Here is an 18,331-nt window from a genome sequence, read left to right as displayed (position 1 = left end):
AGAGTTTCAATCTTGTGTGCAGAAGTTGAATGAGACTCTGAGAGATTACATCCAGAGATGGATCACGTTGCATCACACAGTGGAGAATGTATCTGATCACCAGGCAGTCTGCGCTTTCTAGGAAGGCGTAAAGTACAGAGAGCTAAGCCTAAAATTTGGTCGAACAGGAGACATGTCTCTGAGTCGAATGATGGAGATAGCCACCAAATATGCCAATGGTGAGGAAGAGGATCGGCTCCGGAGCGGCAAACACAAGTCAGTCGCCCAGGAAACCGGAGGAGGGAACTCCAGTCGGAAGCAAAAGCGGAAAGCCGAGCCAGCTGCTCCTGGAGAAACCTTAGCTGTGACTCAAGGAAAGTTCAAAGGAAAGCCCAAAGGACCTTGGAACCCCAAGAAAGTGAAGGATAAAGAGGGAAATGACGTGATGGATCTGCCATGTCACATCCACACGAAGAAAGATGAAGAGGGTAATTTCATTTACCCGAATCATACCACTCGACAGTGTCGACTTCTGATACAGCAGTTCCAGGGGAAACAGCCCAAGGATAAGGAAAAGGAGTCAGACAAAGCTGAGGACAAGGGAGATAGTGACGAGGAATACCCTCAGGTCAATTCTACTCTGGTGATTTTTGCTGACGTTGAGAGCAAAAGTCAACTGAAAGTTATAAACCGAGAGGTGAATATGGTTGCTCCAGCAACACCCAATTATCTGAAGTGGTCTCAGACAGCCATCACATTCGACCAGTCTGATCACCCGACGCACATAGCCACCCCTGGGAGGCAAGCTCTGGTGGTCGACCCAGTCGTTGAGGGCACTCGACTGACTAAAGTGTTGATGGATGGTGGCAGTAGTTTGAATATACTGTACGCTGAGACGCTGAAAGGGATGGGCATTCCGATGTCCAGACTCAGCACAAGCAACATAAGTTTCTATGGAGTCATTCCTGGCAAGAAGGCCGCATCACTCGGCCAGATTGCTCTCGATGTAGTTTTCGGTGATTCCAAGAACTTCCACAAAGAAAAGCTGACATTTGAGGTTGTAGACTTTCAGAGTGCCTACCACGCTATTTTGGGCAGGCCAGCTTATGCACGTTTTATGGCTCGACCATGCTACGTGTACCTCAAATTGAAGATGCCTGGCCCTAAAGGTGTCATCACTATTACTGGTAATCGCAAGAAGGCAGAAGAGTGCTTCCAGAAAGGCTCAAAGATCGTCGATGCTCAGATGGTGGTAGAAGAGTGGCAGGAACACCAGAGGAATGCAGATCCGAGTGATTTGTTGTGAGCCAAGAAGCCCGCTACGGAATCAGCATTTCAGTCGTCCGGTGAGACAAAACCAGTTCACATCCACCCGACCGACCCCAGCGCTGCTCCGACTCACATCTTCAGAACACTCGACCCCAAATAGGAAGAAGCGCTCATCCAGTTCCTCCGTGAGAACTGGGACATCTTTGCATGGAAACCTTCTGACATGCCAGGTGTACCCAGGGGGCTGGCTGAGCATCGTCTGCGAGTCGATTCAAAGGCAAAACCTATCAAGGAACATCTGCGACGGTCCGCCATCCAGAAAAGGAAGGCTATTGGCGAAGAGGTGGCTCGGCTCTTAGCAGCAGAGTTTATCCGAGAGATTTACCACTCCGAGTGGCTCGCCAATGTTGTCATGGTCCCCAAAAAGGACAACTCACTTCGCATGTGCATTGACTTTAAACATATCAATCGGGCCTGCCCGAAAGGTCATTTTCCTCTTCCCCGCATCGACCAAATAGTCGAGTCGACTGCGGGATGTGAGCGACTGTCTTTGTTAGACGCTTATTCCGGGTACCATCAGATCCGTCTGTTTGGACCCGATGAGATCAAAACGGCTTTCATCACCCCATTCGGGTGCTTCTGTTATGTCACCATGCCATTCGGCCTCAAGAATGCCGGAGCCACGTTCATGAGGATGATTCAGAAGTGTTTTCTCACTCAAATCAGTCGGAATGTGGAAGCATACATGGATGACATTGTGGTCCAGTCACGGAAAGGTTTCGACCTACTGACTGACCTCGCTGAAACATTTGCCAACCTCAGGAGGTATGGTATCAAGCTTAATCCATCCAAGTACACATTCGGAGTTCCTGGTGGAAAGTTACTCGGATTTCTCGTTTCCGAACAAGGAATCGACGCAAACCCAGAGAAAGTGGGCACTATACTCCGAATGAAACGACCTGTGCGTGTGCACGATGTTCAGAAGCTTACTGGTTGCTTGGCCGCTTTAAGTCGATTCATCTCTCGTCTCGGTGAGAAGGCATTACCTCTTTACCGACTTATGAAGAAGTCAGACAAGTTCGAGTGGACTCCTGAAGTTGATGCAGCGTTTGCAGAGTTGAAAACCCTGCTTTCCACCCAGCCGGTGCTTGCTGCCCCGATCAGCAAAGAGCCTTTGCTGCTTTACATTGCAGCCACAGGACAAGTCGTCAGTACAGTACTTACAGTCGAGCGGGAAGAAGAAGGGAAAGCCTTCAAAGTTCAGCGCCCAGTGTATTACATTTCTGAAGTCCTGACCCCATCAAAGCAAAGATACCCTCATTATCAGAAGCTCGTATATGGGATTTATATGACCACGAAGAAAGTTGCTCACTACTTCTCTGACCATACCATCACAGTCGTCAGTGACGCCCCCTTATCAGAGATTCTGCACAACAGAGACGCGACTGGTCGAGTGGCAAAATGGGCGATTGAACTCCTTCCCCTAGATATCAGATTTGAGGCAAAGAAAACTATCAAGTCCCAAGCAATAGCAGATCCTCGCCGAGTGGACTGAACAGCAGTTACCGACTCAAGTTCACTCGGAGCACTGGACTATGTTCTTTGATGGCTCTAAAATGATGAATGGTTCCGGTGCCGGGGTAGTGTTGGTTTCCCCCCGAGGAGATAAGCTCAGATATGTACTCTAGATTCACTTTGATTCTTCCAACAACGAAGCAGAATACGAAGCAATTTTGTATGGGTTGCGTATGGCCATTTCACTCGGCGTCCGTCGCCTCATGGTTTACGGCGACTCAGATTTAGTAGTTAACCAAGTGATGAAGGAGTGGGACGTCAGAAGCCCAGCCATGACTGGTTACTGCAATGCAGTCAGAAAGCTGGAGAAGAAATTCGAGGGATTAGAGCTCCATCACGTCCCCCGACTGAAAAATCAAGCAGCTGATGACTTGGCGAAGATAGGTTCCAAAAGAGAAGCCATCCCCAGTGGCGTATTTTTGGAGCATGTTCACGCGCCGTCAGTTCAAGAAGATCCTTTCATTGAAGAAGCCTCGCGGCCAAAAAGTGCCACAGATCCGACTGAAGTCGAGGTCCCAGCTGTGGTCGACTTAATCATGGAAGTTCTGGTTATCACTCCCGACTGGACAGTGCCCTACATTGCGTATATTCTAAGGAAAGAGCTCCCAGAGGATGAAGAAGAGGCTCGGCAGATCGTCCGTCGATCCAAGGCCTTTACCGTCATGAGGGGACAGTTGTACAGAGAAAGCGCGACTGGAGTCAGCCAGAAATGCATAACACCGGAAGAGGGTCGAATGATTCTCAACGACATCCACTCAGGGACCTGTGGCCATCATGCGTCCTCTCGGACCATTGTGGCTAAAGCATACCGGGCAGGTTTTTACTGGCCCAGAGCAAATGAAATGGCGAAAGAGATAGTTGACAAGTGTGAAGGATGTCAGTTCTACTCCAACATGTCACACAAACCCTCCTCAGCCTTGAAGACCATCCCAATCATCTGGCCTTTCGATGTTTGAGGGTTAGATATGGTTGGACCACTGAGAACTGGCAGGAGCGGCTTCACCCATGTACTGGTGGCAGTCGACAAGTTCACCAAGTGGATCGAAGCCAAGCCCATTAAAAATCTCGATGCTGGCACTGCCATCAGCTTCATCAGAGAATTAATATTTAGATATGGAGTTCCGCATAGCATCATCACTGATAATGGGTCAAACTTCGACTCCGATCAATTCAAAGCCTTCTGCGCTTCTCAAGGCACACGAGTCGACTACGCTTCAGTCGCCCACCCCCGGTCGAATGGATAAGCAGAAAGAGCAAACGGCCTAATTATCAAAGGACTGAAACCCCGGTTGATGCGCGACCTCAAGCACGCAGCAGGCGCGTGGGTCGACGAACTTCCATCAGTTCTTTGGGGATTGAGGACTACTCCAAATCGGTCGACTGGGAGGACTCCGTTCTTTTTGGTCTACGGAGCTGAGGCAGTTCTGCCAAGTGACCTGCTTCACAATGCACCGCGAGTCGAGCTCTACTCTGAAGCTGAAGCAGAACAAGCCCGGCAGGATGTAGTCGACCTTCTAGAAGAAGAAAGAGGGATGGCTATGATCCGCTCAACCATCTATCAGCAAGACTTGCGTCGATTCTACGCCAGAAATGTGAAGAGCCCAGCCTTCCAAGAAGGAGACTTGGTCCTCCGAGTGGACCAACAGAAGCCACACAAACTCGCCCCTACTTGGGAAGGCCCCTTCATTGTTACCAAAGTTCTCCACAATGGAGCATACTGTCTTTACAACATTGATCGCCAGATTGACGAGCCACGAGCTTGGAATGCGGATCTGCTCCGCCCCTTTTATACTTAAGTATTCACTCGGATGAGTTGTAATAAAAGTACTTCTGTAGTTTATTTATCAAAGACAAGATTTTTATAGTTTTCCCAGTGATTGTTGTTACTTTTGTCCACATAAAGCAGTCCCCCAGCGGGTGGCTTAGCTGCGAATCCGTTTCGCCTAAGTTTGTAAAATAAAATCCTACTGAGTGGTAAGCCAGCCTTCCACTCGGAGGCTTAGCTGCGAATCCGTTTCGCCTAAGTTTAAACAAAATCCTACCGAGTGGTAAGCCAGCCTTCCACTCGGAGGCTTAGCTGCAGTCCAAGTACTCGCCTAAGTTTAAACAAAATCCTACCGAGTGGAGAGCAAACCTCCCACTCGGGGGCTTAGCTGCAGCCCAGTGCTCGCCTGAGTTTTTGAAAATCCTACCGAGTGGTAAGCCAGCCTTCCACTCGGGGGCTTAGCTGCAACCTAGTTTTCGCCTAAGTATAAAAGACAATGTGCGCTTCGCAAGGAAGACGAGGCGCAGGTCGACTCCTGCCTTCTCCTTCCGAGCTACGCCACAAATACAACGTGCGCTCCGCAAGGAGGACGAAGCGTAGGTCGACTGCTACCTTCTCCCTCCGAGCTACGCCACAAATACAACATACGCTCCACAAGGAGGATGAGGCGCGGGTCGACTCCTGCCTTCTCCTTCTGAGCTACGCCACAAATACAACGTGCGCTCCGCAAGGAGGACAAGGCGCAGGTTGACTCCTGCCTTCTCCTTCCGAGCTACGCCACAAATACAACGTGCGCTCCGCAAGGAGGACGAAGTGCAGGTCGACTGCTATCTTCTCCTTCAGAGGTACACCATGGAAACCCTACCGAGTGGAGAGCAAACCTCCCACTCGGGGGCTTAGCTGCAGCCCAGTGCTCGCCTAAGTTTTTAAAATCCTACCGAGTCATGAGCAAACCTCCCACTCGGGGGCTTAGCTGCAGCCCGGTGCTCGCCTAAGTTTCTAAAATCCTACCGGGTGGTGAGCAAACCTCCCACTCGGGGGGCTTAGCTGCAGCCCGGTGCTCGCCTAAGTTTCTGAAATCCTACCGAGTGGAGAGCAAACCTCCCACTCGGGGGGCTTAGCTGCATCCCAGTGCTCGCCTAAGTTTCTGAAATCCTACCGAGTGGTGAGCAAACCTCCCACTCGGGGGCTTAGCTGCAGCCCAGTGCTCGCCTAAATTTTTAAAATCCTACCGAGTGGTGAGCAAGCCTCCCACTCGGGGGCTTAGCTGCAACCCAGTGCTCGCCTAAGTTTTTGAAAATCCTATCGAGTGGAGAGCAAACCTCCCACTCGGGGGCTTAGCTACAGCCCAGCGCTCGCCTAAGCATGACGAGTACAAGTCGATTGCAATTTGTGCTTCGTCCCGACCTGCAAAAGAGCATCACAAACACTAGTATATATTCCAAGCAAAGGATGATGATCGTTCGAAGGCAGAAGCAAACATATTCAACGGCAAACCTAAGTTCAGATAACGTCTTACGGATCCAGAAGTGCTCAGGCACCAAGCCTGTTAAAGTTTGTCGGTTACAAAAACCACTCGGCATTCCGAGGCAAATTTAAAGCATCAAGCATAGAAGTTTTTTACCCCTCCTGTGGAGGGCTGGAAGGCGCAACGAACTCGTCCAGGTCAATTCCATCTGCGATCTGAGTGGCAGCAGCGATGAAGGTCTCCATGAAGGATCGGAAGTCATGCTTCTTAGTATTGGCCACCTTGAGAGCTGCCAGCTTGTCCTCTCGCGCATCCTTGCAGTGAACACGGACTAGAGATAGAGCAATGTCGACACCGCACCTGGCAGAAGACTTCTTCCATTCATTCACTCGACTTGGAACTTCGTTCAGTCGAGTCATCAGGGACTCAAGGTCATTCTGAAGTGATTCTCCTGGCCAGAGCGTCGTGTCGATGCGTGACGTCGCAACCTTCAACCTTGCAAGATAGTCAACAACGGCAGCAACGCGAGACTCGAGTCGGAGCACGTTCATGGTAGTTTCATCCTTCACAGGAAGTTGATGGGATCTAGGCTCGTCTCCAGTCGACCAGTCTCCTCCTCAAAGTTCTGGCAGAACTCTGTAGACACAACCCCAAAGTTAAGGCAGCAGTTTGGTGGTGAGGACAAAATTAAAAAGCCTGTCAGATACAAAGGGTTGCCTTCAAGCATGAGGAATAGCTTCTTGGCAAGTCCTCCCAGATAAGCCTCCAGATCATTCTTATTTCCCACCAGTTCGCTACCTTTGTCACTCAGGACCATCTTGTCATTCTTCAATCGAGTGACCTCCTGGTTGGCCACGTCGAGAGCAGCTTTCAGATTAGTGTTTTCCTCTTCAAGTTTGCTGATCGAAGCCAACTTTTCTTCTGCGAGCCTGGTCTTCTCGGAAGCTGCTTTCTGCGCCTCAGCAAGGTCAAGATCATTCTTCTTCAGAGAATCCCTCAGTTTATCTGTAAAATCACAGTAAGATCAGACTCGGGGATGGACAAGAAGCAAAGGCAGTCATCAAGATTCTCACCAAACATACCTTTTGCCCCCTCCTTCGCCTTCGTGAAGTTCTCCTGGACAAGCTTCAGGTCAAGTTCGAGTTGGATATGCTTGTTCTCCAATTCAGTATAACGAGCTGCAAGCTCGCAAGATTTCTGCAAAAAAACCAATCGACAGACGTCAAAGATAGGTCACTTCCGAGTGACTAAGAGAAAAATCATAGTATTTCTAAGACTACAGCCGAATCTAAACATTCAACTGTAGTCTCGGGGACTACACCCAGTGGGTGCACTCAGCGTGCCCCCACTAGTTCTATCAGCTAGACTCAGAGTCGGTCAGTCGACCAAAAAAAAGGAGAGAGTGTGTTCTTCAGACCATAGTCGACTGCCAGCAGTCGACCACAGTCTCGGGGACTACACCCAGTGGGTGCACTCAGCGTGCCCCCACCGGTTTATGATTCCATTCGACCAGATCGAGTGAAGACGGTAATGAGAAAAAAAACTCAAGACATAAAGACTATGGTCCACTGCCAGCAGTCGACCATGGCCTTGGGGACTACACCCAGTGGGTGCACTCAGCGTGCCCCCGCCAATCCAGAATCTCAATCGACACACCCAGTGGGCGTACGACAGATACTAAGATTTTCTGAAAGAAAAGTTTTCAGATACCATATCCTAACAGAACAGGCAGGGACCGACCAACCTGAACATTGCTCTGAAGGGCTGAACTGGCGTCATAAGCTGCTTGACTGGCGTCTCGGATCTCCTTCACTTGCTCCATCATAACCCCCGCCTGGCGTATGGCTTCTTTAGCAGCGCTTGCTTGGTCTTCAGGGACGTGGTGGGTAGAGAAAAGTGAAGGCTGACAAGCACTCGACGACAAAGGGCGAGCACTTGTCAGCGGCACCGCAAAGGATACGGTAGGCCGAGTGACGTTGTCCCCATCCGCAACCAACGTCTCAGGTGCTGATACGACCTGAGCTGCCTTGCCAGCAGATGCTCTCCTATTCCTCCTCTGCCTTAGTGGTTCCTCGTCTTCATCATCATCAGGAAGATCAATGATGATATTAGATGGAGCTGCAAAAAAGAGTCAAAGTTAAAAACGAAGATCCCACCGACTGAAAACGAAACTTCAAAGGTCATACCAGGGTTGGAAGTGACGACATCCTCCATTTCTTGATCTTCAGGTCTGGCCGAGGTATCAGAAGTAGCAGCACTGCAGTTTCAGAAATCAGTCGGTCAGCTAACGAATCGACCAAGAATAAATCCATGAGAAACAAGAGGACACAAGTTATGTCATTACCCAAAAATAGTGGGAATCACCATCTTCATCTTCCGCAAAGCCTTCGTCGGCTTCGACGGCACCACTCGAGATTGCTTCGGCGCTTTCTCAGTCGGCGCCGGAGAGGTCGTCCGAGGACGCTTGGTCGATTGCACAACAGGCGCGGCCCCCTTGCCGCGCTCGAACGCAGGGTCATGGGCAAGCTTGGACCTTCTTTCCAAACGGGGAGGCGCAACTTCCTCCTCCTCTTCCTCCTCCTCCTCCTCATCGGAGCCTGCATCTTCATCACCCTCATCGCCATCCGATTCCCACACCTCCTGACTTTCACCTCCACTTCCTTCCTCATCCTCGGTCTGTGCTTGCGCCCCGTTGGGCATCAAATACAACTCAGTGGTAGCCTGAAGGACAACAAACAAGACAAAAGTTGATCGACTGATCTACAGCAAAACAGAATGGACGAAACATGATTACAGTCGAAGATAAGTGGTCATACCTTGTCTGGTTCATAAGACTGGTCGAGTGGCGGGATCCTCCTGGCCCCATGAGGGTTGTCCTTGTTCCCTGTGATGGCAATCATCCACCTCTCCAGTGTGACATCATCGACCTCCTCTGGGTGGACCCGAGTGGTGTCTTCAGTACCAGAGTACAACCACATCGGGTGGCCCCGGTATTGGAGTGGTTGGATGCGCCGTCGAAGGAAAACCTCCAGAAGATCCATGCCAGTCACACCGTCGTGAATGAGTTGGACTACACGCTCCATCAACATTTTAACCTGAGCCTTCTCCTCCGGAACTACTTTCAGAGAAGATGGCTTGTTCACTCGACTCATGGAGAAGGGAGGGAGCCCAGTCGACTGCCCTAGCATCGACTGGTCTTGGCAATAGAACCAGGTCGACTGCCACCCTCTAACTGACTCGGAAAGGGTCATAGCTGGAAAAGCACTCTTACTCCTCATCTGGACCCCAAGACCCCCACACATCTGGATTACTTGGGTTCTCTCGTCATTTGGATTAGCCTTTTTCACCGTCTGAGAGTGACAAGTGAATATGTGTTTGAAAAGGCCCCAGTGCGGCCGACAACCCAAGAAGTTTTCGCACAAAGACACGAAAGCAGTGAGATAGGCAATGGAATTGGGTGTGAAGTGGTGGAGCTGAGCCCCGAAGAAGTTCAGAAACCCCCGAAAGAAAAGATGCGGTGGAAGAGAAAACCCATGATCGACATGAGTCGCTAAGAGGACACACTCACCCTCCTGGGGCTGCGGCTGCCACTCCGTCCCCGGAAGCCTCGCTGCCCCGTGCTCGATCAGCCCTTCGTTGGCCAGGTCATCGAGATCCTTCTGGGTGATGGTCGAGCGGATCCAATCCCCCTGGATCCAACCTTGCGGCAGTCGGGACCACGACGAGGATCCGCCCTGACTGCTCGCTCTCCCCTTCGCCTTCGCCGTCGCCTTCTTCGCCCGCTCCAAAGCCGCCGTCTTCTCTTTCACCATTGTCGCCGACGAGGATGGAACGGAGCAGCGGCGCTGAACAGATGGCAAGCGCAGCGGATGAATCTGAAGACGGGGGAGGGGAAAATGAGGGAGCAGTGTTCAAAAACCTCCGCTCGGTTCCTTATATGGAGTCGCTTCCGAGTGGCTGACTGGTAGGCCCGGGCAATCCTGTCAAATCCCGAAACAGTCGCGTGAGCGATACGTGGCGAAAAAGGCGGTGCGGGAACTTATCCCATCCGAGTACCACGGCCTTCTCCGCTTCGCGCGCTTCCCGAAATTCGAATCCCACTAAATCCGCTAACCGCAGGGCAACTTATCAGACGGAAGATCTCCTGCGATCCGTCGCTCGGAAATCTCCAAGTTCATAAAGTTCACTCGACAGATATAAAGAATGGATCAAGGCGACTAAAATAAAAGTTGACACCCTCACTTAAAAGTCATTGATCCAGAGTAAGACACATTTACAGCACCAGAAAACAGGTCGGAAAGATTATCAACTCCTTCCTCACTCAAACCTCGATCCATTCAGGGCTAATGATGAAGTCATATACCTGGGGTAGGGTCATGGACCTGTCCAAGGTACCCTCCCCCAGGACATCTTTAGAAGAAGTCGTCTTCCAGTCGACCTAGAGGGACTCCACTCGACGGACTGGAAGACACTCGACGAACTTGAAGACACTCGACCATGAAGACTCACTCGACCACCAGGAGTTCAAGATCTACTCTGTATCCAAATGGTCTGTAATTAAATAGTCTTTATGGTAATGATGACACTTTATGTAAGGCGTTACCAGTAACGCCAGGCCTTAATGTACTTTAAACCCTCCGCTACGTGGGTTGGCTGGGGTCTTGGCATCCTCTATATAAGCCACCCCCCTCCACTGGCAGAAGGGTTCGCACCCCTGTAACTATCACGCATATAATCCAGTCGACCGCCTCCGGGCACCGAGACGTAGGGCTGTTACTTCCTCCGAGAAGGGCCTGAACTCGTAAAACACTTGCGTGAACAACTACTCTATAGCTAGGATCTTGCCTCTCCTTTAGTATCCCCTACACTACTGTCAGACTTAGAACCACGACAGCGGTCATCTTGCCTGAAATCCCGCAAGGAAGAAGAACGAGTCCATGAAGAAGATGAAGCCACGAAGACAAACCAAGCGTAGACGAACAAATCCTCACGATCGCAACGAAACGGGAACTATCGAGAAGAAGCACACAATATGGTAAACACACCACACATATACAAGACATGATGCTCAACCAAGTATGATGCATGACAAAGCTACATGGAGCTACTCATGGCAAGAGATGATGCAAACAAGAGCAACACATCAAGGCAAGTTTAAATGAGGCCGGAAACAACATATAACAATTCCGGTAAGTCCTCATATGCAAATTTCGAAATTGGTCCAGATCTGAATAAACCTTATGTTCAAGTTGTTAAACAGCAAGTTAAGATGCACCAAGATGTTCTACATGAGATTCTAGTCAAATTACATATAAAGTTCATTTAATTCGGAGCTACGGCCTAGAAGATATGAGCAAAACAAGTTAAACAAGGAATTGATGCAAAATGCATACAAACATCAAGCAAACACCTCAAAAAAATGATGCAACATGATAATATTAAGCTACATGCAAAATCAAACAAGTTTCATATAGAGCACGCTCAAAACGGAGCAACGGTTCAACACATACACTCTATACAAGTTTAAAGGACAAGCTGTCCAAAACAGCAACTAGGCATATTGCAAGCATCAAAACAACATGCTACAGCACCCCAACACGAGAACAAAAGGAATGGTCATGATGTACAGGTAAAGCATAACAAAACATGAACACTGAGCTATCTCCAGAAATCACTAGAACATGCTCAACAACACATGGCAAGATTGCAAATAATAACAGTTTCAGACTTTGCAGAAATAACATCAGGCTGAAATGTTTAGAGCTATCAAACAACATGTTACAGGAACTTATCATGTCAAACAAAGGCATGGCATTAACCTACTAATTGCATAGAACAAAAGTCCTTTACTGACCATGAGCCATAAGGTCACAGAAAATATGGTGGCACCCATGTAAACATGGCAAATGATATGACAGATTCAAACATGGCAGAAACAACGATAAGTAGGCATGTTGGTGAGCTTGTACCACTCACCACAGAGCATTAAATGGCATGAAAAGGAAACAAACGGTAAGAAGACATGTTTGTAAAGCTAAGCATGGCAAGAGCAAGTTCATAGGATGCATGGATCACTCACAAAACACATGGCACAAACTGAACTTAATGTTAACAGGCTGACAACAACATTATTTAGCAACTTTGAAGCAAGATAACAACAAGCTACAGCAAGCTATAAATGCAACCAGGGGCATGGATGGATAGAGCATGACATGTGGAACAAAACAACCTTAGTGAACATCTCCAGATTATGCATTTAATGACTTGTAGCAGCAGGTTTACATAGCATCACAAAATAACAGATTCAGCCTAGCAAAACAGTAACATCAAGTACACTATTTCACGAGCTCGATTCACTCACCACAAGTCATTGCATGACAAGTTAAGCATAGCATCAGCAAGAAGACATGTTTATGAAACTAACCAAGGCAAGAACAAGTTCATAGCATGTAAGGACCAACTACAACAACCTTGGCAAAATTGAATAACATGTAAACAATCTGCTAGGAAACATTTTATAGCAAAAGTAGAGCAAGAAAATGACATGCTAAACTACTCCATAATTGAAAACAGGGGCATGAATGGATATATAATAATCATATGTTCAAAACATCCTTACTGAAGGAGCTCAAAATAAGCTTGGATCTCTCTGTAGCATCAAGTTTACATGACATAAAAATAACAGTAGAACAGGGACTGAAATCAGCAACATCACGAAGCCTAGTTTGCATGCTTGTTCTAGTCATCACATTGATCACAAAAATACATGGCATACACCCTTGTAAAGATGGCATGATGTAGCACAAAACACATGTAGACATCAACCTCATAGGATGCACACATCAAACATGGCAAAAATGACAAATGAACATGTTCTGTTAATAGACAGCAGACAACATCATATGGCACTCTTGCAACGATGATTCATGCATCAAGATGGACTCCAATGAACATGATGCAATGGAATGAAATGAAGAGCATCTCTCAATGACCATTTTGGTATATTACACGCACAAAGCGGAGCAGTATGCAACAAGTTATGATGCGATGAACAGGTTAACATAATGCAAAATATTTCGGGGACTTAGACGAATTATCACCTCCAAAACTGGATCTAGGTTTTCGGGCACGCGGATCGAGGCGGCGGCGGCTCCGGTCAACGGCGACGAGGGAGATGGCCGGGGGAGGCCTGGGACGGCTAGCGGAGGGGCGCTCCGGCCGGATCCGGCGCGGCGGCGACGGAGGGCGCTCGAGGCGCCGGCGGAGGGGCCAGGTGGGTTGACCCGGGCCCCAGATGGGCTCGGGCGGGCCACGGATGGGCCTGCAGGGCTGGTGGCGGCGCGCGGTGGGAGGCGGCGGTGGGGTGACGTGGCAGCGTGGGATTGGCCGGGGGCGACGGCGCGGACGTGTCCGGCGACGGGGTGGACGCGTTCGGCGACGGGAGAAGCAGTGCTAGGGTTTGGACTGCGAAAATGGACGGGGAGGACATTTTTATAGCTAGAGGGAGCTAGGAGACTCCAAATGAGGCACGGTTTTCGCCCACACGATCGTGATCGAACGACAGAGAGCATGGAGGAGAGTTTGCTGGGTTTTGGGCCACTTTGGAGGGGTGTTGGGCTGCAAGAGAAAAGGGGGGTTTCGGGCTACGCGGTTAACCGTTGGAGTATCGAACGACCTCCAAATGGCACGAAACTTGACAGGCGGTCTACCGGTGCTATACCAAGACCGCTTGGCAAATCTCGGGCCATTCCGAGAAAGTTCAACACCCGCACATGAGAAGAGGCAAAAGGGGGCGCCGGGGAACATAGGAGCGCCAGATTGCAAAACGGACAACGGGGAAAAAGCTCGGATGCATAAGACGAACACGTATGCAAAATGAAATGCACATGATGACATGTGCAAAATGCAACACGCAAGAAAATGACATGGCAACGACGACGAATAATTGGCGGACACCTGGCGCAACGAATCCGGGGCGTTACATATGTTTACATGTTTGTGGGGCAGGTTTCTTTCATATGGTGTTACTTTTTTTGATTGTGTGATTTATGTTTATGTTTTTGTTTGGGTTTTTCAAAAATTTCGACCAGGTGCGTCCTGCGGACCTAGTATGCTATTCGCGGCCAGAGCTGAGGAGTGAAGGATGCATTGGAGGTGATATGTTGTCAGCTTCAGGAAAACAATCAAGCTCAGGTGTGCCAAACAGAGTGGAGCAGCGGACTCCTGATTTGTACGTACGTGGATCAATGGCGCCACCAGTCTTGTTGGGTGATGCTAGGTCGGCGTACCATTCATTTGGTCCGAGGGATTTCGCAAACCATCTGCGTCAGACGTGCCAGGGTGATCCGGTATGTTTTAGATTTTCGTTGAAAATGTTGTCGATTTTGATTGTGGTGGTGGCTCTAGTCGTGCTCCTGTATGGTTTTATCTCGATGATGTTGAGTGGGAGGCGATGCTTGATCGAGTATCTTCGGCATTATTTTAATGGACTGCCTAATCTAATGCAAGCATTGTATAATTTGCAGGTTCTCGAAGAGCTGAGTTTGATGCTGAAGCAACAAAATGCAAAGTGCACGATGAGCATGTCGTTGATGCGGAGTAGGATGCAGTCCGACATGCTATGTTTTGCTGACAGAATCGTTTCACTGGTTCAGGAGCGATGTAGATGTTGTCAAAAACGTGGCAGGTCAAAGTGCATCACACTTGATGGGTCTCTTGAGTCAGATGAAGGTAAATTATGTTTATTTGTACTAAACTTAAACGTAGTTCAGTGAAAACTAGCAGGATCAAGTGGTTTAAGATTTGTAAGAAAGTAGTTTCACTTTCTGAGTTGGGGTTGCCTTTCTACTGCTGCAGCTGTGAAGGGTTCTGAGCCGGGGGTGATACATATGGTTGCTCGTCGTCTAGAGATGTCCGATGATGAAGGTATTGTAGATGTGTTATTAGCAGGTAGCGCATACCAGTTTGCAGATATGTTGATGGCAATTTTTGGGGGGGTTGTAGGTGGTAGCGGCTCCAAGGGTTGTCAGCAGAAAACTGTGAAGAGGTTGCGGGTTGGTAATGAGAGAGAGAGAGGTGAGCATTGTTTTCTGCATTTTGCAGTTCATATATGAATCTGGAGCGGACATTTTGTATGTAGCTTGTTGATTTTTTGTGTGACAGATCCGAAGTCGGGGTCATCAGAGCACCAAGATGTGCCTCATGTGTATGATAATCCAGTTGTCGAGCACCAAGTTATGGGGGAGAGGAACATAACATTAGATATGATTGGTGTGTATGCCCAAGTGATTGTTGACACGGTTCGATGTCTGTATGATACTGCTGAAGAAGAGCCAAACATTGTATATTTTGGGAAAATGGAAACTACGTTGCCGAGAAGGAAGTATGCGATGTCTGCAAGTTTTGCACGCAACCCATGGGTAAGTGGGGGTCTGCCGGAGCCTGCGCCTATGCCTTTGGTGAATAGGTTCAACAAATGGATTACCAGAGACAATGATAGTGACCTGGACAGGTATTTAAATTATGCTTTTTTATAATGTAATGATGGAAGATCTTTTGTCAGTAGGTGGCTGATGCTTATGTGTTGTTCAGTATATGGTTGGAGCACAAATATCCGCGGATGCTGCGAGTAAACGCAGTATATGTTAAGCAGCAAATTTTGGGGGAGCATCCACTTGATCATGAGGTAGCTGTCCTTGCAGTCAGCAGGTTTAATCAGCTTGATGTTGCAGCCCAATATGTGAACAAGCATCTCCTATGGAGGGAAGTACTTGAACCCGACTTCTCGGTTAGTATATGTTATGCATATTTTTTTTAAAAATCGTTTTTGTCACATCTTATGACACTGTTCGGTGGTAGTCATGAGGTTTTTTTTGTTGTCGCATGTCCCGTCCATGAATTAGACTCATGCTCTTGCTGGGGAAAAGGTCGTACATATGAAGGCTGTGCAGTTGCAACTTTCAGAGGCGCATCATGTCATCACAGCATGCCAGACGGTAAGTTGATGCCATTATTGTTGTTTGTAGAAGGCAAATGCCTTAAGTTCTTATAGTTGGTTTGTTGTTTGTAGTTCTACACCCCAGTAATTCTTGACCATGGATGGGCTGCATATATGTGGGACATGATCAGGAAAGAGATTCATATTTTGGATCCGTTGTGCTCCCAAGTGGTGGGAGCAGAGAAGCGGCACGCGACACACGAGGAGGCTGTGTCACAGATTCATGAAGCACTGTTCAGTTGTCTCAATGAGTACTGGGCGAAATGGCATTGTACATCTGATAGATGGAAACGCAAGTTCCCAAGGATAACATGTGATGTTTTCACAAGGTAAACCATCTTCAGTACATTTCTTATTATCAAGATTAGACGGAAGTTGAAGGTGTGTTGTTGTTCGACCATTATATTTAGGGATGAGTCTGGAATGTGCATGCTCCATGCGATTAGGCAGTACGACGGGGAAAAGATGGTGTGGCCATTGACAAAGGTCAGACAGTTTGGATTTTGTCAAATTGAAATGCATGTTGTAATATTAGTTGATGCTCTTATTTGGATTCTCGGAGTTGTTTCTTTTATTGCTGTGGTATGGATAAATGAAAATTATGCAGAAAAACCTGGCTATTTTCTGACAAACAGCTGTGTTCGAGGTATTTCGTCTGCAGGATGAGCAGGGGAATTTCTTGGCTGACCATGTCTTGCGGGCTGCTCTGGAGGAAGACCAGGGGTGACTGATGTAATTTGGCAACAGTGGAGTTTGCTTTGCTATCGGGGGGTGTTTTATCTAAACTGCAGTGCTGGTGTGATGATCTAAATTATCTTGCATGTCAGCATGTAGTTTTTCGAGTTAGGGGATGTATGATGAAATTGAGGACCATTTGGTTGTGTGGACGTATGCTATGTATGGTGTATTAGTCTGTGTGCACTGTTTGATCTGTTTTGATGTCAAGACCTTGCTTAGTTTGAGTGGATGTTTTTTTCTACACCGGACAGATGATATATCTTTTTTTACGTGGCAATGGGTGATCAGTTGAGATAGGTATATTGCAAGCTTGCACGTAGTATTTTTAAGTGGCGATGTATTTTGTTACGAGAAGGTCAATAATTGTGTGGAAGTATGTCACGTGTGATCCCGTACGATGTGATATCATGTCAAGAATTGTTTTAACTAGATTGCAGATTGTTTTTCGGTCAATGATTGAGTAGATTTTGTCGTTTGAAGTGGGGTTTTATGTGGACGGACGAGAGTGATTGTTTTGATATCCTTTTTGGTGGTTCTCACAACGAAGTTTTCGTTTTTTATTTGAATTCCAATGCTCAAATATATGACCATGGGCAACGCTCACATTTTTTTGTTGCCAAATGTAAGCCCGGGTGGGAAGAAACTTGTATTATTAAAATCATGTCGGAGTTTTTTGTTGTGCTTGTTGTTGTTTTTCCTGGGGGGTCGGGGGTGGGGGGTGGATGGATGTGCATTGAGCAAAAAAAAATTTAAGCTAGTGGTTGCATTATAGAAATAAAAAGTAAATTAATGTTTTGAAGACATTTTGTTTACATTGGCAAACAATTCATATGTAGTTGGTGCCACAGTCAGGTTATGAATGTGTTTGTACATATGTAGTTGCGTATATAGGGTATCTTGTCAAATATGGTTAAAAAACTTCCGGTCTAATTTTTAGTATGTCTCGTGTTTTTCATGTTCGCGTTGATTATTCACAATTTAGGACGTACAGTAGGTTTTTGAAGTTTGTTTGGTGCCAGATTTTTGTAGGCATGCCCACATCTAGTCACTTGTAAAGCATTTTCTTCAAGGAAATTTGTGGGGTATGTAGATATGCTGACGCCAAAGCACTCATATTTTGTAGGAAAACTCCATCGGTTACAAGAGATTGAAGACTAGTATGAACAGTGGACTGGTACACTGGGAAGTGTTTTTTGCCCACGGATTGAAGATTTGCAGTGGAGGTGAGTGCAAGAATTTTATTACCATGTATTATGTTAGTTTTTTTTTCCATTGTAATGGTAGTTTAGGCAAAAAGAAACCAAATGCTAAATGTACTTCTAAATAGGCCCCAGAAATTTGCGAGGTGAAATGCTACGACATAGTTCTGGCGACAGGGCCATTCATAGAGTAGCATAATAGTCGATTACATGATGATAGGGCGGCCAATTAGGCTTAGTAGCAGCCATAGTCTCAGCCGTTATTACATAAATAAGTATTAAAACGAGGGAAGGATACATAAGCAGAAGTAGAGTTTACGCGCTATAGAAGCGGTGAAACT

At 47.6% G+C, this 18,331-nt stretch overlaps 2 protein-coding genes across 2 annotated transcripts in view; both read left to right on the top strand.

The window, feature by feature from the left end:
• The window catches only part of LOC119279533, a 39,813-nt gene extending 24,941 nt beyond the window's left edge, over positions 1–14,872 (top strand). Inside the window, exons 3-5 of the mRNA XM_037560747.1 lie at positions 14,147–14,404; positions 14,582–14,786; positions 14,841–14,872. Coding sequence (XP_037416644.1) covers positions 14,147–14,404; positions 14,582–14,786; positions 14,841–14,872 — 495 coding nt within the window. The remainder of the gene's footprint in view (positions 1–14,146; positions 14,405–14,581; positions 14,787–14,840) is intronic.
• Positions 14,873–15,966: 1,094 nt separating this feature from the next.
• LOC119281263 lies at positions 15,967–16,460 on the top strand. Its single transcript, XM_037561834.1, has 2 exons — positions 15,967–16,051; positions 16,126–16,460. The coding sequence occupies exons 1-2, from the start codon at positions 15,992–15,994 to the stop codon at positions 16,384–16,386; spliced, it is 321 nt and encodes a 106-aa protein (XP_037417731.1). The 5' UTR covers positions 15,967–15,991; the 3' UTR covers positions 16,387–16,460.
• Positions 16,461–18,331: the final 1,871 nt, after the last annotated feature.

Source organism: Triticum dicoccoides, chromosome 3B, assembly GCF_002162155.2.
Source record: "Triticum dicoccoides isolate Atlit2015 ecotype Zavitan chromosome 3B, WEW_v2.0, whole genome shotgun sequence".
In the NCBI taxonomy this organism is placed as follows: Eukaryota; Viridiplantae; Streptophyta; class Magnoliopsida; order Poales; family Poaceae; genus Triticum; species Triticum dicoccoides.
The sequence above is the reverse complement of the archived record's forward strand: the minus strand, read 5'-3'. Positions and strand labels throughout refer to the sequence as shown.

Bases quoted from the DNA above. Each gene is read 5' to 3' on its own strand.
- LOC119281263 (XM_037561834.1), top strand. From the start codon at position 15,992: ATGAAGGCTGTGCAGTTGCAACTTTCAGAGGCGCATCATGTCATCACA. The intron at 16,052-16,125 runs GTAAGTTGATGC...TGTTGTTTGTAG, and splicing joins TCATCACAGCATGCCAGACG to TTCTACACCCCAGTAATTCT.